Here is a 26,628-nt window from a genome sequence, read left to right on the forward strand (position 1 = left end):
ATGGAGAAATAATTTTCAGTCAATGGATTGATATAATTTGAGTGGGTAAAACAAATGTGAAGATCTATATTGTGTGGAAGCAATTAGATTAATTACAGATAGCTGCAACATGTAGTGTTGGGCATATATGTCACCACTCTGATTTCATTTGCTCCCTGAAATAGTTTAATTATTTCCCATCTGGCATTTCTCCTCAACTGAGTGATGCCTTGGCAAATACTCAACAGTTCATCTTTTCAGCATCTGGAAATGCCCTGACAGATATTCTCGCAATTACATTCTTATGTGTTTCACATACAAGGACATCTTGTTGATGAATAAACCTATCTACAATCGGCTTAATGGAGCCTGCAAAATAGCTTTTCTCCCAGAAGGTTTCAATTTATTCTACACTTGTCAGCTTTCTTCAATCAGCACTGAACTGACTTGTAACAAGTCATCATGTACGTACCGTGTAATTGCAGCTTGTGTCACTGTGGTAAATATCTACCGGCAAAATGAGCAGAAATAAGTGCTCTTGGAATGCTATTTGCAAAGCCCACTATATGAAGACAGTTATGCCTTCACCACCTGCACATACCGTGTTTGTCAACAGGATCTTAAACTGAGAACTTTGAAGAGTCAGTTATTTATTGTTGTAATGAGCTGCAAGTTTGTATGAATAAAAAAGAGTATATATTTCCATCATCGATGAACTTGATTCTCTGTCTAAAACTTGCAGCCACCATTTGTTGTTTAGTTAGTTAATCCAGGGCGGGGGATTAATCTCACAATTAATCTCACATTTTATCTCACAATTATCATGATATGATTAAATCCCATTTTAACTACTTATCTAATTAGCACAGTTACTAGATTCTACATTTGAGCAAGGCTATAATTTGATTTGGATAAGACAGAGACTGGCAGCCAACTGGCCAAAACCATTATCCAGTAAGGCTACAAATGACCAATAGGAGGTGTTTAAAAAAGAACTTTGCTCAATAAAGGATCGATATACCCAGAAAGTGATACAGCTCATTCTTATACAAAAAAATAGCCCTGGTTGGCAAACAGGGTGAGAGATAATAAACCTAAAGGACAAACCATATAAAAATGTGAAATATGGTGTAAATCCAGGCACTAGGAAAGATGTAATAATGTAGGCAAAAGAAGCAAGTGATAAAAAGGGAATCTGGAAAGAATCTCAGAAAGGAAATCCAGATTCTCGCATTGTTCTTAGATAAAGGATAGTGGAGGGTAATGTGGATTCTTTAAAAACAGCTGGCTAATATTGCAAATGAAAATAAGAAAATTAAGTGATGTTGAATACGTTTTGTCAGCTTTCTCTTTCCGATGTATTTCTCCTTTGCCTTTAGGGAATAGAATTGAATAAATGCAGGAATTGGCGAAAATACACAGCAAGTCTGTTAACATCTGTAAAGAGAAAGGACGGGCTAATATTTTCAGAATTGGATAGATCTTCATGTTTTGAGATGTGTTTGTCAATTCATTGTGTTTGTCCATTTTCTAAATATTTTTCCATGACAGGGAAGCAAAGCTGTATTAGTGAGGTTTAAATGCAATGTTTTGATTGTTTTATTATTTGTTCACTTATTTCACAAACTTCACAAAATCTATTTATTCTGATTTCATCCTCCAACAATCTGTTTCTTCATTATCGTTTTTCTCATCAAATCAAAGACATCTACAGAAATGTTCAGTATTTCAGTATATTGAAAGAAGGTGGTTTCTTGGGGCCCAGTTCTAATATTCAGATTAAACTTTGGACGGCTGCAGGTTATTTTTGTAATATATAATATCGTTTGTTCCACAAATTCATGGGGAAATTTCCTGTTATTCCGAATACAATTCTCGCTCTCCAACTTTTGCTCACATGTTTTTGGGTAGCCATTGTTGTCTTACCAGCCTGGTGAATGCAGCAGATTATTTGACCACAAGAGATTTCAAAGGTGAGTCGAGTCAGCCCTCAACGTCCATGCATTTGATCTCGCACAATGTAACAGAATAAAACATCTATTTGATTTTTCCACCCAAGCCCAGGAACACTGAAGCTAATTATAGCAGATGCTACTGTTACCCTAACTGAAGTTAGCCACTTCCGTAGACCTGAGATTGAACTGGAGAGCTTTCTAGTCTTTAACACATGCTATTTGCTCGATAAACCTTATGGGCTGAATTTTCCCAATATTTGGCAGTGTGTGCTGGTGGGCAGGAAAAGTGGCATTTATCCTGCCAATGGTGATGGTGGGTTTGTGCACTATATTTTTCACGCTGCCTCCATGGTAGCCAGCTCTGATTTAGCTGACCCAACATCAGCTGAGCTCAATAATCATCGGCACGCTCCATTTAAATGCTACCCCAGCGCCACCCAGGTCCACAGATACTCATGGCTGCTAAGAAGTCTGCTCCCAGGTCCTCCGAAGTCTCCACCACCAGACTACTGAATGCAGGGGAAGTACGCCGTGACATCATCTATCCTCGCACAGGGAGGAGACTATCTCCTAGGAACATCAACCCAGCATGAGTACAGTGGCCAGCGCCAACTCCCTGCACAGGAGAAAAGACATAGTGTCATAAAAGGATGAATAATGCCCTCCATTCTGTCAGGGTAAGTCACTTCTCCTATCACTCTTAATTCTCACTTGCACCCATTACACATCCACAGAGAGTTCACTCACTAACACCTCAAGGGACACCACACACATCTTTATCTCCCCTGTAGGTTGTCGTCTCATCACCATCCACACAAGCCTGGTATCCTTACCGTGCCCTGCATTTGTACTACTTACAATCTCCACCTGTTTCCATGCAGGACAAATTGACTCTCAATATGAGGGAGAGATCCCAGACAGGCAAAGGAATGCTGGAGTTGAAAGTCCTCTCCGAAGTCAAGGATGAGGAGGCCTTACATCTGGCCGGAGAGGAAGTCCACCGGTCCTGTGATGACAGTGAGGTGGGCGGTGATAAACCAGGCGAGGATCCAGCACAATATCTATCACACAAAGCTAACATGAGTCATTTCTCCTATATGTGAAGGCCTGTGCCAGACACTAATGAAACCTCCCTTCTTTTGTAGACACATCAGGGGAGCAGCCCAGAGAGTTCACCAGCCAAGAAAACTCTGACACCAGGTGATTTCTCTGACATGGATACTGAAGAAACATCTCAGTTTTCACCCACACCCTCCACCAGTGCAGAGAGTGGAACCTAATTTAGGAGAAGCCTCAGGGTCACAAATGAGCGAGCACCTCACCCTCTCTGATCAACAACAGGTGGCATGGAAGTCCAAGGGTACTGGCGGTCAGAGGATTGTTGGGAGGCCAGGAATTTGCGTAGGTCCAGTCAGCTGACAAGCCTCTGGGTTCAGCCATTCCTCAGTTGCTGGAGCTCCAAAGGAAAAGCTGGGAACATTAGGAAGGGATGTCAGTCACGTTCTTTAGATTGAAAGGCAGAATGGAGGATTCCTACCTCCTTGTGTCCAAGGATAGTGATAGTGAGATAGTGCCAACACTCCAAGGCAGTGGAGACCTTGGTGCAAGAAGACTTTTTTCCTGCATTGCTGGAGGACATGCACTCCATGGTGCAGTCACTTGTGGACGTCCATGAGTGCCAACACAAGAGGACAGAGGGCATCTCGAGCTCACTCCAGCTACTCCATATCCCAAGGAGGAAGCTGGGGCCCTTGGCCCTTGGAAGAGAAGCTGATGCATGGCCCAGAGCCATCCATTCAGGTGACTCTGGGAGCGACCAGCATATTTGAATCATCTCTTCTTGTGAACGCTCCAGCTTCATAGGTCGAGGAGGGTGGCACTGCCACACAGCAGCGCACCAAAAGCAGGCCAGGGCCCACCAGGTCTCAATACTCCAGAGGACACCCACCAAGGTCGTTTCAGACAACAATGCGTGGCAGACAGCAGGCTGTCTCCACCTCTACTGTGGATCCTGGGGATACACCAAGGATTAGAAAGGTTAAGAAGGTCTAGTTGCGTAGCGTGGGAACAGCTGTTAGGCGCTTGTAGACACCTTACATTTCTGTAAGTAAACTTTCACTTCTTGTATCTTCGTATATAGCTCCTTACTCAGATGAGATGCATTCCTGTAGCGCCTGTCAGCCAACCGGATTCCTGTTTCATAGGCTGGGTGTTCAGTCCAGAATTCCTCCATGTGCTTTGTGCAAGGTTGCCAGTACATTGGTGGTATCCCCTTACAGTGACTGAACACATCAGTCATGCCTGTTTCTCGTAGGGAATGAGGACATCTCCTACAATGTGCAGGATTGCCATCACTCATTACAGTCACTGTCGATGTGTGCTCCCTGTTGTCCTGCTGCTCAGTGACACTTAATCTCCACAGCACATATCACAAAAGGAGGACTGTAGATCAGGAGAGGTGAAACTCTGCATACCATCGCCATGATATGACCCAGGTCACCGAGAGAAGTGAGTTGTCTTCGGCCAGGCAGGAATCAGGCATATGTAGTAGCTCTTTGAGGATCTATATACACTATCCCCACAAATTCTTCATCATCCTCCTGCAATTAGGATTATGGCCAACAGTGCCACTACCATGACGCAAGCCTTACCCTGAGGGTGTGCACTGTCAGCAGTTAGAAAGGAGAACAATGCTCATAGAAGGGACGTGAGGATGATGGGATGTGCTCAGTGGTTCGCACCCCTCACCGGCTCTTTCTTCCCTGCTCCCCCAAGGCCCTCACCAATGCCTCTTCTCTGCAAAAACGGTGCCACGTGGTGAGCTGTGCAGCTGTGCACTCTCCTTTGAACTGCCTTCATGGGTGAGTTCGCTGATTCGCCATTTATTCTGTTATGATGTTACATGGCTGTGGGCACACTTTTGAACAAGGTGGTATGATTGTTTGGGGAGGCCTGATAATGAAATGATAAGGTATTTAAATAAGGTTTCTGACATTGCATGGCAGGAAACCCACTGGCGGGGATAGGAGACAATAGTGGCACAACTTCGCACCAACATAAAACACAACTTAGGCCTCTCACTCTCGAGGTTTTCCGCTCATCGCCAAACCCACTTGAAAAGAACAGAAGCAGAGCTCTATTTTGTTCATTTTTCAAATCAGTTATTCTTCTGTTTACTTTCATCTGTGTCTAAATAAAGGAACTTAGAGTTTGCTTCATTGTTTCCAATGTCTTTCCCCTTGCCTCGATTGCTTAATCTTCTGCCTGCGATCAAGAAAGCTGAATGCTCACCGCAAGACTGGTTCCTGAATCATCTGATTTTCTCTCCAACTCAAATACCTGGTCTTGGCTTGGTGCCGGAAATAACCTATAGTTAAGGACTAGAAAAGTTGTTACTTGAATCTTTTGTCTTGATTAGTTTGGTGTACAATCCACTCCCAATAATCAAAGACCATTTTTGCCTCGTTCAAATTATTGAACAAATACATTTAATTTTCATGGAAATGCATGTAATAAGTCAAAGTGGCTGCTTGATGCATAAAAACCTAATTAATGATATACTTTTAAGTTATTATAAATTGTGTAGGTACCTTCAGTACAGCAAACAGACATATGTGAGACACTGCAGCTGCAAATCATTCTTGACCAATGGATTAAGATGACCATGGGTGTCGGTGCACCTGAAATTCTTGATGCAATGTGATGAGTCCACCAGTACAGGGCAGAAAGTTGAACTGAAGACCTGGCCAGCTTTTAGACGGGTACTGCTTTAAGAAAATTGACTTTTGGAGCACTGTGAAAAGATCAGAGTACAAGTGTTATGGACATATGGGTGGGATTTTCCGGCCGTGCTCACTCCAAGGCCAGAAATTCCCACCTGAGGTCAACAGACCTTTGCACGGTCCGTGTCCCGCCCACTACGATTCCCACGGCGAGCGGGATGGGATAATTCCACCAATTATGTTTTAAATTCCACAATATTTTACGCTCTTTCAGTCATTTTGTCCACATTTTACTGATATCTTGCTGGAAAACATGTGGATGCTCCAGACCACTTAAGAATTTGATTTTAAATATTTTTCTTTTATCACCATTGTAGCACTAGCTCAGGCTGAAGCACTTAAACAAGAGAACGACAGTCTCCGTTGGCAATTGGATGCCTACAGAAATGAGGTAGATTTACTAAAACAAGAACAGGGTAAGCTCTACCGTACTGAAGAAGAGACCACAAAAGACCAACAGCTAAAACTACTGCAACAGACATTGCAAGGGATGCAGCAGGTACTGATGGCTCTTTCATTATTATTGTAAAACCAATCCCAAAAGTGCAGTATATGGACCTTAATATAGCCTGCAGAAATATTCTAAGTAAACAAAGCTCTCACCAAGATGTCCACTGAGAGTGGTTGTAGGAATTAATGCTGCTAATATTGTCATCTCACTTTCTGAACAGCCTGTAAAAATTGAAGGATCCTGTTAAATTTTTGAAGACTTTAAAATTTTATGTTGAAGTGATTTCCATTTACTCAGTATAAATTAAAGAAAGAAACTCTTAAAGATGTGCAGGAACAAAGGGACCTCGGTATATTGTACTTAAGTCATTGAAGGTGGCAGGGCATGTTGAGAGAGCCAGTAATAAAGCCCTACATGCCCTAGATTTTATTAGTAGGGGCGTTGAGTACAAGAGTAAAGAGATCATGGTGAACAATACATTGTGTGGATGCAATTTTGCAAACCAGCATCTACTTGTTTAACTGGCTTTGTCATGACGCATGGTTTTTTTTTCTTTGTCCAAGAACTGGCACTAGTTCCACAGTGGAAATGGAAATCCCTGAAGAAGCACTTAAGACTGTCATCTGAATTTACTGTGATGTTGTATCACATACTTTGTAACCTTATCAAACCACTTTATACTTGCTGCATTGATCTGTCCCGGTACATGCATTCCTTGAAAACATTTTTTCAACTGTCTGTGGAGTTTGCATTTTCTCCCTGTGTCTGTGTGGGTTTCTTCCAGATGGATTGGCCATGTTAAACTGCCCTTTAGCATCTCAAGGTGTGCAAGTAGATCAGATAGGTTAACCATGGTAAATGTGTGGAGTTAGAGGGATAGTGCGGGAAGAGGGCCTGGGTAAGATACTGTCAGAGATTTGGTGTAGACTCGATGGGCTGAATGGCCTTTTACTGCACTGTAGGGATTCTATGATTTAGTAAAAAAGACTGCAGGCTGGCCATAATATCTTTACTGTGAATCACCAATCAAAGCCAGCTCTAGCACCTGATGTATCATAATTAAAATATATATTATTAGCAATTGGTTTAAGTGAAAGAGCAAGGCTCAAAGCACAGAACACCAACATTAGCTGGGCAACCTAAGGATTCTGTAGTGCTGTAATGCAAAACAAAGCTTGCTGGCATTACAAGTAATAATTTACTTGCCCATCAATAATGCTATCTTTTTGTGCATTATAATCAATAATTTTATAAGTATTATCCTCTATCTATATAAAAGGAAGAGATGAAAAATAAAAGATATGAAATCGAGTGTGGTTTGTTTTGGTGAATTTACTGCATTGTTGCCTCATTATTAACAGCAACTTCTGAACTTGCGTGAAGATTGCAAGAAGAAAGAAACTGAATTCCAGAAGGCAAAAGAAGAAAAACGGAAAGCGGAGCTATTATTGGAGACTCTTAAAGGAAAGGTGAGAGCATAAGAACAGCAAACTTCCAGTGGTTCCTGCTAGTTTCAGGTGGGAATTCCAAAGGCCCTTTGAATCAGGTGAGAGGGCCAAATCGAGATCCCAGCCAGGCATCGATCCTGTTCCCAATCTCCCAGTCCATTGCACCAGAAAACATCAGGTTCCCGACCTGAGTGGGCAAGAACCTGATGTCAGTTGTAAATCATAAATTTGAATGTAGTTTGCAGGCTGGAATCCAATTCAACCCCCTCCTGCTATGCCTTGCTGAGAAACCTAAATACTTTGAAATGTTTTGATTACATTCAATTTCATGTTCCAGTGCTTTTAACTAGCCTCCTGATTGACAGGTCCAGGCTACTTCACAACAGGCAGTAGCTTTGTTTGTTTCCCTTCACAGTTGATTAAATCGGAAGTGCTTCCTCTTTTCCAACATCAGTTTTTTTTAAACCTGCTTTCTCTTTGATCTGAAGTGCCTACTTGTGTCAGCAGCTGCTGGTTCCGACCACAGTTTTTTTTAAAAAGCAGATTTGTTCTTTGTTCTGAAGACCTTGGCTGATTTTGTTTTTCATTGTGGATCTTCTTCAACCTCTCATGTTTCAATACTTTTCCAAGATGGCACCGGAGCGAGGCGACCTCTTGCAAGCTGTGCCCAGCATACATTTTAATTCTATCTTTTACTCTTGATCTATAACTGTAAAACTACATTCTTCGCTCTCTCGTTTCCTTCTCACATGTCCTTGTCATACATGTGACAATAATAAATTAAATTAAATTCAATGGCATGCCTGCACTGGAGGAAGCTTTCAGCCATAGAAAAGGCTGGCACCACTTCCTCCTGCCACCCTGGCAAGGCATCCTGCCATTCTGGCACTGACAGCCTGGCAGTTACCCAGGCACTGACATTACATTGTCTACAAGGTTTTTGGTGACTCCATTTTGTAGTATCTCTTTTCTGGGGTGGGGTGAGGCCTATGATGGGGTGGAGGGGATGGGACTCTGACATAGGGTGGAGGGGGGGAGTGAAGCTCCTGACTGGGGCGGGGAGGGGGGGGGGGGTAAATGAGGTTAAAATTCTGGAATTTGTGACCACAAAATTACCAGATGGTTGTAAAAACCCACTGACTTTACTAATGCTCTTTAGGGAGGAATGTTTTGCATAATAGTGTACAAGAATGTGCTTGGTGTTTTTTTTAATTAACCTTTGACGGGCAGTATAAGGCCTATATTGTGCAACATGTTTGAATGTCCTTGCGGGGAGAGTGGGAAGACCATGCTGGTAGATCATGTTAAGATGACTGTTGAAAAAATAGATCTCAAGTTACTAAAATCTGGGCACCATGTGATACCAGGACAACTTGATCCCTCTGTACTACGGAGTTCTACAATCTCTCTCCATTTAAATAATATCCTGCTTTTCGATTTAGCTTGACAAAGTGGACAGGTTCATATTTTCCCACATTACAGTCTATCTGCTAAATTTTTGCCCAGTCACTAAATCTATCTATATCTTGCGGACTCTTATGTTTTATTTTTGTTAGTCACAAATAAGACTTACATTAACACTGCAATGAAGTTACTGTGAAATTCCCTTAGTCGCCACATCCGGCGCCTGTTCGGGTCAATGCACCTAACCAGCACGTCTTTCAGACAGTGACCCAAGCTGGGAATCGAACCCGGGTCCCTGGCGCTGAGGCAGCAGTGCTAACCACTGTGCCACTGTGCCGACCTGTCATTGTGTCATTAGCAAATCAAAGCAACCATACGTTTGGTCCTGTCATTCAAGTATTTGAATTACAGTAAAGTAGATTGTAAATAATTGAAGCCCGAGCACTGACCCTCATGGCACTCATTACATCTTGTCAACCCAAAAATGATTCCTTCATTCCCTACTGTCTGCTGTTAGCTAACAAACCCTGTATTTATGCTAATATGTTAACCCCTACACAATGTGCTACTTGTGAAGTAACTTTTGATATGCTACCTTGTCAAAAGCCTTTTGGAAATCCCAAGGACACCATATCTTCATTCCCCTTTATCCACATTGCTTGTTACTTCCTCAAAGAACTCTAATAAATTAGGCAAACACAGTTTCCCTTTCATAAAACCATGTTGACTTTGCCTGATCTCATTAAGATTTTCTAAATTCTCTATCATAACCTCCTTAATAATAAGTTCCAGCATTCTCCTTATGACAGATATTGGGCTAATTGGCCAATAGATTTTTGCTTTCTGTTGCCTTTCTTTCTTGAATTGGGGAGAAGTTGCATTTATTATTCTTGAATCTAATGAACCTTTCCAAAATCTCGGGAATTTTAGAAAATTAAAACTAATGCATCTACCATCTCAGCAGCCACTTTTAATACCCTAGGATGAAGTGGACTTGGGAATTTTCTCTATCCTTTCTCTGGTAATTGTAATTGGGGCAGCACTGTGGCACAGCAGTTAGCACTGCAGCCTCACAGCGCCAGGGACCCACGTTCGATTCCCGGCTTGGATCACTGTCTGTGTGGAGTTTGCAGTGTCTCCCCATGTCTGCGTGGGTGCCCTCCAGGGGCTCTGGTTTCCTCCTACAGTCCAAAAGATGTACTAGTTAGATGCATTGGCCATGTTAAATTCTCCCCCAGTGTACCCGAACAGGCAACGAAGTGTGGCGGCCTGGGGATTTTCACAGTAACTTCATTGCAGTGATGATGTAAGCCTGCTATGACTTTAATAAATAAACTAAACTAAAACTAAAAAACTAAACTTAAAAAAGACTGTAATTGTTTTAAGTTCCTCCCTCCTTTTCACGTCTTGATTTATAAATATTTCTGGGTTATTTATATCTTCTGCAGTAAGGACAAACACAACATATCTGTTAGATGCTTCCACCATTTCATTATTTTCCACTATTAATTCCCCAAACACTCTCTCTAAGACCACCAAAGCTCACTTTAGTTACTCTTCTCCTTTTTATGTACCTAGAAACCTTCACTATATGTTTTTATATTTCTAGCTATTTCTCATAACCTAACTTTTCCCTCCTTTTTAAGATTCTTTGCTGATCTTTATATTCTGTCCAGTTTCTGACCAGCCACTAATCTTCATGGAATTGTACACTTTTTCTTTCAATTTGATACGATTTTTAATTTTCGTAGTTAACTACAGATGGTGATCCTTCTCATAGTTCTTCTTTCTCAATGGAATATATTTTTGCTGAGAGTTATGAAATATCTCCTTAAATCTGCCATTGCTTTTCTGCAAAATCCAAAATTCATATCATGGTATGATCATTCCTACCTGGGGTCATCTTGAATGGTCTGCTCTCTGGTTGGCTTTAGAACGTGTTGCTCTAACGAACTGTCCCAAAAACACTGAATACATCTTCCAGGCTACTTTGCCAATGATTCGTCCAATCCAGATTAAAATCATCTGTGGTTATCGCCATATCTTTCTCACAAGAATCTTTTATCAATTCCAGTATACCCAATCTTGCATATAAACTACTCTCACACAAGGTGCTACTTACCATTGCTATTTCCTATCTCTACCCAAACTGATTCTACATCTTGATCTTTAGAACTAAGATCATCGCTCTATTGCACTGTCATCCTTAATTAATAGAACTACCCATCACCTATTTCTAGCTTTCTGTCCTTCTTGTAGTCAGGTCCCAGTCTTGGTCTGCAGCCACGTCTCTGATGTTATAACGACTGCAGAGGCCACGGGCATCATCAATAGATCTACCTGTGTGCTTTGTGGAACACGAGCTGCCTTATTGAGCAAGCAGAGGTTCGCCTAATAAGAAGCAGTCAGTGGAGATTTTTAAGCCTGTAACTTTACCCGGCTATTCTTGTAAGTCTCAAGGTGAAGACTATCTAACTGTAAACTGCAGAAGTGGCCCTTTCCTTTGCTGCACAATAGGTGACAGGAAACTGGCGTTTGGCTGAATTACTATATCTATCATCATACATATTTATGTCTATTTGAGCTGATAAATCATCCATTTTGTTGCAAATGTTATGCACATTCAGATGCAGCACCTTTGGTTCCATCTTTTCACTATTTTTGCAACTTCTAGCCTTATCTGCAGGGGCACTCTTCCATTTATATGCTCTGTCCCTTCCTGCCATTACCTTTATTGCTACCTTGCTCTCTTATCTTGTCCTCTCCCTTTCATTTATCACATCTTCCCTCACTTAACCGCTTAATTCCCCTACTGTTTAGTTCAACACCTCCTTACCGCCCTAGTTATGCAACTCATCAGAACACTGGTCCCTGCATAGATCAGATAAAGACTATTCTAGTGGTAAAAGCCCCACTTTCAACAGTATTGGTGCTTGTGCTATTTATGCTTTCTATGTCCACACCCAAATTATCAATATCTTATTTCTTTGGATTTTTGTCTTAGGATAAAATTATAATATTTGTCATGAAGATGCACCTTTATATAACAGCAGACTACCTTAGCAGTTAATATTGACTCTTAAAATGTTCCTGCTCTTGTACAATTTAATTTGTTGTAAAGTGTAATTTATTATTTTGTAAATTCATTGCAACCTACCGAGGCAGCATGAAAATGAACTTGTTTTTAAAGATTTCCCCTGTGGACACAAATAACTAAAAGTCTTCTGGTGTTTAATTGATTTTGTAATTCTGTCAGACTATACATAAAAGCTGCATATCAGACACATGTTAGCTAACCACGTGGAAATGATCAGAAATTTGTAACGTACAGGTGTAGATTGCAAAACATTACCTTTTTTTTCATGGCAAATTAATTGTACTATTTCAATTTAGGAGGAAAATGCAGGTGGACAAGATATGGAGGAGAGCAATAACCAGGGAAATGTGAGTGCTTTTTTATGTAAAAAGACTCCTCGTTTTACTAAGTGTTACAATTCACATTTATTCATTTTGGAAGCAATTCACTGGATGTTAAGTTTCTCTTGACACAAATTAATTTGCAGTTGTTGGCTGAGAGTCTAAGTTCTACCAAACAGTTTGCTAAAGCTTACAACCTGTAAGTTGCACTTTGAATAAATACTAGGTTCAATCCTCGTTACCTTGATCAAAAGGGCTGAGGGTAATCAGAGGTCAGTTATGAGGAAGGGTTTGAAAAGCACAGTTTCAATCTTTTAAATGGGACAAAATAATGACCGTAATATATCAAATGGAATTGAAAAAATTAAAATTAAACAGGCATGTATGCATAAGCATAAATCAGACACAGGTATGAAGAACTTTTCACAACAGTTACCACTACATGCATTGGTTTTCTAACCAAGGTTGTGAAATCCAATTAGTCTCGTAGACTAGTTTTCATCCTCAAAAGAGGCCATAGAGAGATTTTTCTCCCATAATTGGCTTGAATTTTTTTTCCCCTAATGGGCCTGGCTTTACCAATAAGGGAAAGAAAATTGATGAGCCACTTATTGTTGACAAGGTGTGAAAAAACATATATAAAACAAAAAGCAGTAAAGTACCATGTTGTAATGAAATGCCTGCAACCATGTGCAAGCACAGTTGTGATTCTATTACACAAACTAATTAGTTATTACCAGTATTAAGTGAAAAAGAATAAATTACCTCACCATGGTAAATGCCAAACTTCCTGAGCAGGGAAGATGCACAATCAAATTATGAATAATGTTTCAATTAACTGTGCAGATGTTTTGAGGCAAATTGCCAAAGAAGCAACGTGATCTTCATGGAAGGCCAGGAAGAGCCTGTAGAACAACAATAACTTGTATCTATAATTTATTGGTATCACCAAGGTTTTCATTGTTACTAGTAGGCAAAGACAATGTAGCTCCTGGGCATGTCCAGTTAATGGAATAAGATAATTAACATAAGCAGACATCTCCACAAAGCCCTGATGGGGCAACAATTTCATCCAACAAGTTGTTCACTGCAATTCAAAGGCAGGTCTGCCTTTAGGGTTATTTTAAAAACTATTGCGATGAGTAACGATAGGTTCCAGCACAGTTATTGGTGTACATTTTTGAACTACAGGAGAATGGAATTTAAAACTACACTAAGACAAGATGTTCGTGAGATTTTATTATTTTATTCTCTTTAATATGAACGCTGTATTCTCACTTATTTTGAAGCCACAATGTATTGATCAATTTTGCTAGGTAGCATTTATGTCAGGAAATAACCATTACCTTAAAAAAAAAAGTCCAAAGTTGTAAATCATACCTAACCAGTCAAGCATGCTATGAGCACATAGTCAAGATAGAGGACACAAATACTCAGGATGACAATATAAATGTGTGCAATATATATAGTGACGGTGCACAATTGGACCAGGAAATCAACAGCCTAGTCAATGCATTCTGTGTGCTATGTAGCTGCTTTTGTTTTGAAACAAGTGTTCCTAAACTGAGAAAAAAACTGCAAACATCCAGTATATTTGTGCTCACGATAGTTTTGGAAACTTGAAAAGTTTGCCATAATATGAAGAAGCAACTGGAATAACAACATAAATATGTACAGAATCTTAATTAATTAACAAACACAGAATGCTGCACCACATCAGATTCATGGTCTGGACATGTCAGCAAGTCAGACAACGGCTTCTCAAAGCCAGATTCTTCAGCCAGCTGATTACAGGATAAAGGACAGGATAATGGTAAACTGATTAATAGGCAATTGGACTTTCAAATTTTATAGATTGATTATAGAATTAGAAACTGTGTTTTAATCTCATCTTTAATGACTTCTGTTTCACTCTATCACAGAGCAGCACAGGATGTATAATATTGGGTTCCAGTCAAGAGAAGGATGGTGAGTTGGACAGGGCCACCACAGGACCTGTCCGATCAGAGAGGGAAGCATTGCTTGTGGGTAAGAGACAACACTACACAGGAATTTTATCCATTTAAAAGTGTTCATGTTTTTCTAGATGTCCTGCTACTTGCCTCCTTAAAAATGGATTCTAGCAGTTTTCCCATGACAGATATTAGACTAACTGGTCCATAATTTTCTGCTTTCTGTCTCCCTCCTTTCTTGAATCGTGCTATTACATTTGTGGTCTTCCAATATACCTGGATGTTTCCAGAATCTAGGGAATTTTGGAAGATTGCAACCAAATCCACCACCTTTGCAGCAACTTTCTTTAAGATCCCAGGATGCAGGTCATCAGGCCCAAAAGACTCGTCAGCCTTTAGTCCCATTAGTTCTTCTGGTACTTTTTCTCAAATGATCATGATTGTTTTAAGTTTCTTTCTCCTTGAAGATAGATACAAAATACTAGTTGAAGGTTTGCCATCTCCTTGGTTCCCATTATTCCCATTATACCGACACGGTAGCATAGTGGTTAGCACTGCTGCTTTACAGCTCCAGGGACCTGTGTTCGAATCCCGGCTCGGGTCACTGTCTGTGTGGAGTTTGCACATTCTCCTCGTGTCTGCATGGGTTTCCTCCGGGTGCTCCAGTTTCCTCCCACAGTCCAAAGATGTGCGGGCTAGGTTGATTGGCCATTCTAAATTGCCCCTTCGTGTCCCGGGGATGCATAGGTTAGAGAGATTAGCGGGTAAATATGTAGGGATATGGGGATAGGGCCTGGGTGGGATTGTGGTTGGTGCAGACTTGATGGGCCGAATGGCCTCTTTCTGCACTGTAGGATTCTATGATTCTATGAAATCTATGATTCTAATTACCCAATCTCATCCACTGAGCAACCAACAACAGTGTTGGTACTTTTCTTTGTGGAGAACCTTTGTACTCTCAGTTTTTCTAGTTTTCTTTCACACTCCAATTTCTCCCTCTTTATTTTTTTAGTCATCCTTTACTCGTCCCTAAATCTTTCCAATCATCTAACCTACCACTAATCTTTGCAACATTGTGCATCTTTTCTTTCAATTTGATACCATCCTTAACTTCTTGAGTTAACCATGGTTTGTGCATTTCTACCATCTTTTAACCTTTGTTCCCAGTCCACTTAGCCAATGCTGTCCTCATATCCTAGTAATTGTTTTTAATTAAGTTTAAGACACTAGTTTCAGACCCATACCAGTTGTACTCTTAAAGCCAGAAAATGTACAATGTTGACATCCAAACTAATTCTTTAACTAAAATAGACTGCAGAAAGTGCAGTTTAGCACTGCTTGCGTCAATGGCTGCAGTCTTCATTGTTACTTAAATGTGGAATGTTGGAAATACTGATTAGCTATCAGTTAAAAGTGTATGTCAGTTTTGTTAGACATAATAAATGAAGGTTTATTGCTGAATCAATGATTATGTATTACAGCGTTGTCCAACAATTCGGCTCTCAAAGCCCAAACAACGTAGGCCTATTTGTACTTGTATTTCTTATTTTCTGGTTGGACCTGTTTGAATTCTGTGAACTTTGAACATTGGCATGAGCTTTCTTTAGCGATTTTACCTCATTGTTGGATAAACTCCAAACACAGAACAAACTGTTAATAATACCAACTTGAGAACAAGAATTTGAACCTTGTGTTCCTTTTTTCTCCAAGTACAAGACCGCAATGAAAAGCCACAAAACCAGATAAATACGTTTCAGCAACAGTACCAAAAGTATGCTAATTTTAGAAAAGCATTTGGTGATAACTAGTATTTGTATCATCCTTTGCGTAAAGAAAGCATCTTTGATCAAATAGATGCTAGTCAAGCAAGGAAACAATATTGGCGATCTGTATTACTATACAAGAACAAAGGCTATTCACTCCTTCAAATCCACTGTCTCCACAAATGGTCAGCTCTTTTGTAGTTTCCACTGAACCCAATTAACCTCCCTAATCCTGAAAAATTTCAGGCTTGCTGCCCCATTACAGATAAATGAAACAGTCTAGAATACTTGTCTAATCTGAAATATAAATTAATCATTCTCATGCTGTCCATAAATCAGCCTACTTTCACCTGCCATGGGAAAAACAAAAACAATTACATTAGGAGCAGCACAGTGGTTAGCACTGCTGCCTTACAACACCAGGGACCTGGATTTGATTCCATCCTTGGGTGACTGTGTGGAGTTTGCACATTCTCCCTGTCTCTGCATGGGTTTCCTCCAAGTGCTCTGGTTTACTCCCACAGTCCAAAGATGTGCAGTTAGGTAGATTGCCTCTGCTAAATTGCCCCTTACTGTCCACAGATGTGTAGGTTAGGTGGATTGGCCATGCTAAATTGCCCCTTGGTGTGCAGATGTGCAGGTTAGGTGGATTGTTTATCCATGATCAATGTGCGGGGTTTACGGGCATAGGGGAGGCCCTGGTTAAGATGCTGTTTTGGAAATTCAGTGCGGACTCAATGGACCGAATGGCCTCCTTCTGCACTATAGGGGTTCTATGGTTCAAGCCCACCGCAACCTTTGATCATTTAGGACTGAAACTCGTAATTTTACTGGGGATTCAGAAATGGGGGAGCTTTGCGATATCTCTAGTTTAATACAGGAGAAAGCTTTGAAACACATCATTCAGAGATAACCTCAGAAGTATGGAATTGTCTGAAGAGTCACAACCCTTTGAGTGAAGAAATTTCTCTTAAGTTCAGTCCTAAATGGTCAACTCCTTGTTCTGAGACTGTGACCCTCTTGTTCTAGACTCCCAGCTAGAGGGAGCATCTGACCCCTTTCTCCCACATATCGGCTATTGCAAAGTCTTGAGTACATTATCTCAGCTTATAATATAGGGCCATGCTGAGGCAGCACTGTATTGTTAACTGTACCATCTTTGGACTGAAATATTTAGTCTAGTAATAGATGTTGAGGATACCGTGATTTTATTCAAAGGAGAGCAGTGAATTTTCTGGTCAGCAAGAAGATGAAAAACAGCTTTATGCGTAAAAACCGGTTTTTGTATGTGCCTATGTAGCAACAGCACTTCAAAGCAACTCATTTTTACATGATCTTCATCAGGATGTGAGAGTGTGATAAGTTGCAATATAAATGCAGGTTGTTCTTCCTAATGGAGAGGAAAATTCATAATTTCTTAATTTTATGTGCAGGTTTCTGGTTATATGCCCACAATCTAAATAATCCACTTGTATTCATATTCTAAACTTCTGTGTCGCTATTTTAAAACCTCAGATCATTGCTTTCTCCCAATTTCTTTTACTCTGATCAAAACAAAGTTTTCTGAATTTCTTTTCATAGTGTAAAGCCTTAAATCCTAGGTTAGAATTTTACATTGAATGCGCAAGCGCATGCCCAACCCCAAATTGTAGGAAATAACGCAAGAAAATGTTGGGTGCACATTTGGTAGGTGGGTGCATGAGTAAGAAGCACCAATCCATTTTTTCTCATTTCTCATCCAAGTTGGGATAAAATGGGATCAGAACATTGACTGTGTGAGTTGTTAGGAGTTCAGGTGAGGGTTTGCTGCTTCTTTAGTGCGGAGATTTCATACCTTTACCAGTGGTTCCTGCTGAAGTATTTATTTTAATAGCTTTGTTTTGAAGACTCTACAGTGCAGAAGGAGTCTGCGCCGACCACAATCCCAGCCAGGCCCTATTCCCGTAACCCACATATTTACCCTGCTAATTCTCTGACACTAAGGGGCAATTTAGCACAGCCAATCAATCTAACCCACACATCTTTGGACTGTGGGAGGAAATCAGAGCATTCGGAGGAAACCCACGCAGTCACAGGGAAAATGTGCAAACTCCACACAGGCAGTTACCCCAGGTCAGAATTGAACCCGGGTCCCTGATGCTGTGAGGCAGCAGTGCTAACCACTGTGCCACCATGCCATCCCTCTTGTTTTGTCAACTCTCTTGGAGGATTTCTGCCGAGTGCAATCTTCAGTTCACTAGACAGTGCTGTCTGCATTTCAACAGATGGGGATTGTTTACTCTGCTGGTGGGTTCTCCTCTAAAGCAGAAGAGAGGGGCAGAAGTGTCCACAGGCAGCATCCCAGCAAGAGACCTGTGGGAAGAGAGGCGCAGACACCACTATCCTGCTGTCAAAGTGTACAAGCAGTAATCCAGCTACCTCAATATGTTTGAGATCCAATGCCATAGGAGGCTCTGCTTCTTTAGGGACACCATATTGTCTGATGATTGGGCCAGAGATCGCCTCCAACTGATTGGGTGAGCACCCAGTACCAGCGACTCAAAAGATCGTGGTGGCCCTTAATTTTTTCATGTCCAGATCTTTCCATGGGTCAGTGGGGGATTTGTGTGGAGCATCTCAATCAGTTCTCCACAGTTGTTTTAAACTGGTCACTGACACCGTCTTCAGACAGGTCATGACATTCATTCATTACTGAACAGAAAAAGCCAGCCAGAAGCTTTGCAGCTATTGCTGCGTTTCCCTGCATCCAGCATTCAATAGACTGCACTCGTGTTGCCAAGCAGGCCAGCCGGGTACCTTCGTGAACAGAAAGAGCTTCCAGTCTATGAAAATGCAACTACAAAGCACAGATTCTGAAAGTCTGTGCATGGTACCCTGGCAACTCCCAATGAGCCTCATGCTTGGTTTTATTTTCTATGGGCTTACTAATCACCAAGATAAAAGAAAATTACTGCGGCTCTTGGAACCTGAAACAAAAGCAGAAAATGCTGGAAACTCTCAGCAGGTCTGGTAGCATCTGTGGAGAGAAAACAGAGCTAGTCTTTCAAGTCTGAATGACCCTTCATCAGAGCTCTAACAAAGGGTCATCCGGGCTCAGAACGTTACCTCTGTTCTCTCTCCACAGATGCTGCCAGACCTCCAGGAAAACACAATCCTAGCTTGACGAGATTGACCTCATCGTCCAGGACCTAATTGACAAGAAAAGATCTCTGCACCTGTCAAAACTACACCACCAGCAAGAGGAACAGAGAGGGAAATTCATCAAATAGCAAAGGTGGAAGTACAAAGAAGAACTAGGGAAATCCAGAACCAATGATGGACTGAGAAAGCTAAGGAGCTGCAACACCTCAAGAAGCATGGCACCTGGAGTTTCTTCAATGGCACCAAGGCAATATATGGGTCCAACACCCTAGGTCTGAAACTGGTGCGGAGTAAGGAACCCTTTTGCAGACAGAGAAAACATCAGCCTTTGATGGAGAGAACACTTCAAAGAGCTCCTAAACTGTGATACAATCGTGGATGAGATAGTGTCTCCCAACTTCCTATTGAAGATGATCTTGGGCTCCCACCAAGCATGGATGAAGTTGAAGCTGCTACTAAACACATGAAGAATGGAAAAGCAGCAGGAGTGGATGGGATTCCAGCTGAAATTTGCAAATGTGGAGGAGGAGAGTTCACCTGTCATCTTCATCAGCTGTTCCTGAAAATCTGGGACAGAAAAGAAATCCCTGCTAACCGCAGAGAAGCCATCTTCAAGAAAGGTGACAAAGTGGACTGTTGGAACTACTGAGGAATTTCCTTCGTCTCCATGACTGAGAAGATCATTGCCCAAATCCTTCTCACAGTTGCTGAGGAAATCTTTCCAGAAAGGTAATGTGGCTTCCAACCAAATTCTGGAACAGGGGACATGATTTTCACTGCTGAACAACTTCTAGAGAAATGCCAGGTGCAACGCCAACCACTCTACATGGCCTTCATCGATTTGACCAATGCTTTCGACTCAGTCAATCAGAAAGCATTGTGGAAGACCCTGTCAAAGACAAGCCGTCCAGAAAAATTAATCAACTCTTCTTGACTCCTCCATGACAATGTGTCAGCAGCAATCCTCACCAATAGAAATTTGAAGTGAACATAGGTAGGGAGTTCTGATGTGCATTTTGACTGTGTCAGCATTATTATTAAATCCAATTGAGCTGTTAGCAAGTCCACTTGATACACTTTTCAGAAAAGAATAGCAATCCAGAGCTGAAATCCATATCTTCATCCTGTGATTTAACTTATTCATGGTGAGTGGACATCACGGGCAAGGCCAGCATTTATTCCTCACCCCTAATCGCCTTTGGGAAAGTAATGATGTGCCAGCTTGTTGAACTGCTGCAATTGACAGATTTGTAAATACTAAATGAAATAAAGGGATATGAGGATAGTGTAGGATAACAGCATTGAATTGGATGATCAGTCATGATAGTGTTGATTGGCCAACCAGGTTTAATAGGTTGAATGGCCCACTCCTATTCCTACATTCCTAATCCACATGAGGAAAATTCCCACAGTACTGTTGGGGAGAGAATTCTAGGATTCTTGTCCAATGACAAAAAAAGGAACAGCATTATATTTCCAAGCCAGAATGGTATGCAGCTTAGCGCTGAGCTTGCAAGTGGTGGCAATGTTCCCATGAACTTACTGCCCTTATCCTTCTAAGTGTTAGAAGTAAGGGTTTGGGATGCATTAATCCATTGAATCATTCGAGGTCTGGGATAAATCTACTTTGTAAAAGTGAGTAAATAGAAGAGCCAGTCGATTCTGTAATCCATTTATTATCCCATTGATACTGGCAAATGAAAATAGGATGGATCTGATTTTAACTACAAACTGTCCTCTGACACACAACTGTAAATTATGCCTAACCTCTGCCAGTTTTATGACAACTGGGATAGTTTCATGTTGAGCCAGACAGGGTAGGTTGGCAGTTTCCCTTCATTGAAACTGAACCAGTTGCATTTTTTACAACAAACTAGTTGCTTTTTTACCATTTTCTGCTGGTGTGCCACGAGTTATTAGATTTATTGAATTCAACATAACAAGTCATGACGATTTCAATTTGAACTCGGCTACCCAAACCCTTATTAAAATAAAATAACCAACAGTATTCTGATTTCGAGCAGCGCTAACTTACATACGCTGTCTTTCCAAGAAACAGTGGATTTTTGTGCATCCTCCATTATCTGTACCCGGATATTATGGAAATAGAGGATTGTTTATATCTCTTAACCTTCCATTCTGAACAAAATGTGTTTTTTAATCACAGGTATAATTTCTACATTTCTCCATGTCCACCCATTTGGAGCCAGCATAGACTATATATGTTCTTATCTACAGCGACTGGATGCCAAGGTAAATTTGAAATGCTGATTAGTGTCCTAACATTATTTTCATGACATTCTTATTCTATTAAAACACAAGCCAGTTCCTCCGTTATTCCTGCTGATTTTTGCAGATGTTGCATCCGTTCTCAATGCACTAAACATTGTTGGTCAGATTATATACCAAAGCTACACTAGTTGGCTTCACGTAAAGCAAGTGTCTGCTTTGTCATTATTCTGCAAAACTGTGAAATTCTTGATACCATAAGTAGATTAATTTATACTGATAACTAACAATTTTATTGCCCACTCAATGCTGTTCAGAAAACTCCTTTTAGAAATGAATATTTATGACAAAAAAGGTGTGACATAAGGTCACAAAATAAGACTTTTATCAAAAATGCCTGTATTGGATGAATTTAGGATTTACTTTGGGGACTTAACAGCTGTCATGTATTTTAGTACTCAATATTCTGTATAGTTTGAGGGAAAGTGGAATTGTAGCAAATTGCTCCAGTGAAGAAGTTACCATTGACGTTGGCTTGATGAGTCAGATTACCTCTTGTATGTAAAATTTCTTTGTATGGAGCACCTTTTTAATTGACAGCCATTAATGCCACAATGAATGTCGATGATGGAACATGATGCATCGCTGCTATTCAATAGATTGCATGTATGGAGATGCATAACAGTGACATAATGTCAATTGCCTCAACAAAAATGCAATTACAATTAAAATGAGGTTTTGTATAGTGTGTACTTAAAAAATTTAGCCTCTAGAGGTTTTTAAGACCATAAGACATAGGAGCGGAAGTAAGGCCATTCGGCCCATCGAGTCCACTCCACCATTCAATCATGGTTGATTTCAACTCCATTTACCCGCTCTCTCCCCATAGCCCTTAATTCCTCGAGAAATCAAGAATTTATCAATTTCTGTCTTGAAGACGCTCAACGTCTCGGCCTCCACAGCCCTCTGTGGCAATGAATTCCACAGACCCACCACTCTCTGGCTGAAGAAATTTCTCCTCATCTCTGTTCTAAAGTGACTCCCTTTTATTCCAAGGCTGTGCCCCCGTGTCCTAGTCTCCCCTGTTAATGGAAACAACTTCCCTACGTCCATCCTATCTAAGCCGTTCATTATCTTGTAAGTTTCTATCAGATCTCCCCTCAACCTCCTAAACTCCAATGAATATAATCCCACGATCCTCAGACGTTCATCGTATGTCAGGCCTACCATTCCTGGGATCATCCGTGTGAATCTCCGCTGGACCCGCTCCAGTGCCAGTATGTCCTTCCTGAGGTGTGGGGCCCAAAATTGCTCACAGTACTCCAAATGGGGCCTAACCAGTGCTTTATAAAGCCTCAGAAGTACATCCCTGCTTTTGTATTCCAAGCCTCTTGAGATAAATGACAACATTACATTTGCTTTCTTAATTACGGACTCAACCTGCAAGTTTACCTTTAGAGAATCCTGGACTAGGACTCCCAAGTCCCTTTGCACTTTAGCATTATGAATTTTGTCACCATTTAGAAAATAGTCCATGCCTCTATTCTTTTTTCCAAAGTGTACGACCTCGCACTTGCCCACGTTGAATTTCATCAGCCACTTCTTGGACCACTCTCCTAAACTGTCTAAATCTTTCTGCAGCCTCCCCACCTCCTCAATACTACCTGCCCCTCCACCTATCTTTGTATCATCGGCAAACTTGGCCAGAATGCCCCCAGTCCCGTCATCTAGATCGTTAATATATAAAGAGAACAGCTGTGGCCCCAACACTGAACCCTGCAGGACACCACTTGTCACCGGTTGCCATTCTGAGAAAGAACCTTTTATCCCAACTCTCTGCCTTCTGTCTGACAGCCAATCGTCAATCCATGTTAGTACCTTGCCTCGAATACCATGGGCCCTTATTTTACTCAGCAGTCTCCCGTGAGGCACCTTGTCAAAGGCCTTTTGGAAGTCAAGATAGATAACATCCATTGGCTCTCCTTGGTCTAACCTATTTGTTATCTCTTCAAAGAACTCTAACAGGTTTGTCAGGCACGACCTCCCCTTACTAAATCCATGCTGACTTGTCCTAATCCGACCCTGCACTTCCAAGAATTTAGAAATCTTATCCTTAACGATGGATTCTAGAATTTTGCCAACAACTGAGGTTAGGCTAATTGGCCTATAATTTTCCATCTTTTTTCTTGTTCCCTTCTTGAACAGTGGGGTTACAACAGCGATTTTCCAATCCTCTGGGACTTTCCCTGACTCCAGTGACTTTTGAAAGATCATAACTAACGCCTCCACTATTTCTTCAGCTATCTCCTTTAGAACTCTAGGATGTAGCCCATCTGGGCCCGGAGATTTATCAATTTTCAGACCTTTTAGTTTCTCTAGCACTTTCTCCTTTGTGATGGCAACCATATTCAACTCTGCCCCCTGACTTTCCTGAATTGTTGGGATATTACTCATGTCTTCTACTGTGAAGACTGACGCAAAGTACTTATTAAGTTCCTCAGCTATTTCCTTGTCTCCCATCACTAGATTACCAGCGTCATTTTGGAGCGGCTCAATGTCTACTTTTGCCTCCCGTTTGTTTTTAATGTATTTAAAGAAACTTTTACTATCATTCCTAATGTTACTGGCTAGCCTACCTTCATATTTGATCCTCTCCTTCCTTATTTCTCTCTTTGTTATCCTCTGTTTGTTTTTATAGCCTTCCCAATCTTCTGACTTCCCACTACTCTTTGCCACATTATAGGCTCTCTCTTTTGCCTTGATGCATTCCCTGACTTCCTTTGTCAGCCATGGCTGCCTAATCCCCCCTCTGATAACCTTTCTTTTGTTTGGGATGAACCTCTGCACTGTGTCCTCAATTACTCCCAGAAACTCCTGCCATTGCTGTTCTATTGTCTTTCCCATTAGGCTCTGCTTCCAGTCGATTTTTGTCAGTTCCTCCCTCATGCGCCTGTAATTACCTTTATTTAACTGTAGAACCTTCACATCTGATTCTGCCTTCCTTCTTTCAAATTGCAGACTGAATTCTACCATATTATGATCACTGCTTCCTAAGTGTTCCCTTACTTTAAGATCTTTTATCACGTCTGGCTCATTACATAACACTAAGTCCAGAATAGCCTGTTCCCTCGTGGGCTCCATCACAAGCTGTTCCAAAAAGCCATCCTGTAAACATTCAATGAATTCCCTTTCTTTGGGTCCACTGGCAACATTATTTACCCAGTCCACCTGCATATTGAAATCCCCCATGATCACTGTGACCTTGCCTTTCTGATATGCCCTTTCTATTTCGTGGTGCATTTTGTGCCCCTGGTCCTGACCACTGTCAGGAGGCCTGTACATAACTCCCATTATGGTTTTTTTGCCTTTGTGGTTCCTCAACTCTACCCACACAGACTCCACATCGTCTGACCCTATGTCGTTTAGTGCTATTGATTTAATTTCATTTCTAATTAACAAGGCAACCCCGCCCCCTCTACCCACCTCTCTGTCTTTTCGATAGGTTGTGAATCCCTGGATGTTTAACTGCCAGTCCTGAACCCCCTGCAACCACGTCTCTGTGATGCCTACCACATCATACCTGCCAGTCACAATCTGGGCCACAAGCTCATCTACCTTGTTCCGGACACTGCGGGCATTTAAATATAGCACCTTTAATTCCCTATTGACCGTCCCTTTTTGTTTTCGTAGTGTGCTTGTATTTTCTTTATAAATATACTTCAGAAACTAAGTGCCAAGTCCAAACAGTCAAAACTCTGTAGCACTGTAGTTTTTAAAGAGTAATACGGCAAAGGAGGTTGGAGTGGGAGTAAGATTCAGTCCCCATTTATCTTGAAAGAAAATAAAAGCATTGTAAGGTCCAGGACACTTTCACATGATAAAATGTCAGTTATGTTCATATGATCCAATGCAATTGTTTCCATTAATGAAATAGTGTCTCAAATTTCCATAGCTTCCTGCACCATCTTCTCCTGAGCAACTGGAATGAGCAACAAATGCTTGCCTTGTCAGCAATGTTCACATCCCATGGAAGAATTTTTAAAATCCTGAAGAAAAAGGGTTTTTGTACCATTTTCCATAGCATTTTCCATACATTGTCTTGAAGTGAGACGATGTTTTCCTGACAATTTAGTGCTAACTTAAGGAAGCTACACAATGTGCATTGGAGAAATTTTTGAGTTAGTGATTCCTGCTACAATTTTGCATTCTTGAATAAAATAAGCTATAAGTTTGCAAATTTAGTTATTGTTGCACTTCTCTCTCCACTTTCTAGACAAGTATGGGAGTTGGGATTTGGAAATAAGTTGAGAGTGCTGACTCAAAAGATGGTTTTATTTGCTGATCAACTAGGAACTGGATTGAGGGTTATTTCTTGCAATTTGGTGAAAAAGAAAAGTTATCTTCAGTCTGGGCTATTTTTAAAACTGTATTCTGAATCCAGAAGAATAGTCTGAAAGCTGTGCCAGTTGATTGTTCCTTCCATTTATCCCATATATTCTTGGATTCAGCATCTCAGACCATTCACAAAATGTGTCTCCGCTACTTGTGACCTGGAGACTACTTTTACCTGCCTAATGTTTAGGTAATTGGTAGTCAGCCTTGGGGTTGAACAGAAATCCCTTGTCAACTTACTGTTTTTCAACTAACTGACTATTCTGTGGCCTCAAGTGATTGTTCTTTGCAAAGTAGTAAAATGAGCATTCCATGAGACTGTGGCTGGAACTTTCCGGTTGTTCACACCAGCAGGATTTTCTGGTTCTATTGGTTTCCCGATGGTGTGGGGTGGAGTCAGTGGGAAATCCCGTTTACAGCAGCAGGACCAGAAAGTCCCAATGCCATGCCACCTCCCATCGCAAAAAAGGTGCCACAGTGAGGCCAGAGAATGCCGCCCCTGTGGCTTAGCTATAAAGTTCCAGCCAGTCTCATGGAATGCTTGAGTAAACAGGCTCTGAAGAGAAGCAATGAGACTGTAAATTTATCAAAGTGACAGGCTTAAATGTCCCTCCTCAGAAGATAGATCCTGCATCAGTGACCTTGGTAGTAGCCATGTTATCAGTGCGTTGCAGGACAGAAGCCAAGCCAGTCAGGGAAGTCTAGAATTAGCATG

At 41.1% G+C, this 26,628-nt stretch overlaps 1 protein-coding gene across 7 annotated transcripts in view; it reads left to right on the plus strand.

The window, feature by feature from the left end:
* LOC144492933 (ecto-NOX disulfide-thiol exchanger 2-like) overlaps nt 1–26,628 on the plus strand; it is a 251,077-nt gene that overhangs the window by 219,505 nt on the left and 4,944 nt on the right. For all 7 annotated transcript variants that reach the window (XM_078211597.1, XM_078211602.1, XM_078211600.1 and 4 more), the window contains 5 exons: nt 6,034–6,215; nt 7,529–7,636; nt 12,413–12,463; nt 14,359–14,464; nt 21,460–21,545. In XM_078211597.1, coding sequence (XP_078067723.1) covers nt 6,034–6,215; nt 7,529–7,636; nt 12,413–12,463; nt 14,359–14,464; nt 21,460–21,545 — 533 coding nt within the window. The remainder of the gene's footprint in view (nt 1–6,033; nt 6,216–7,528; nt 7,637–12,412; nt 12,464–14,358; nt 14,465–21,459; nt 21,546–26,628) is intronic.

This window comes from Mustelus asterias, chromosome 4 (assembly GCF_964213995.1).
Source record: "Mustelus asterias chromosome 4, sMusAst1.hap1.1, whole genome shotgun sequence".
Classification (NCBI taxonomy): Eukaryota; Metazoa; Chordata; class Chondrichthyes; order Carcharhiniformes; family Triakidae; genus Mustelus; species Mustelus asterias.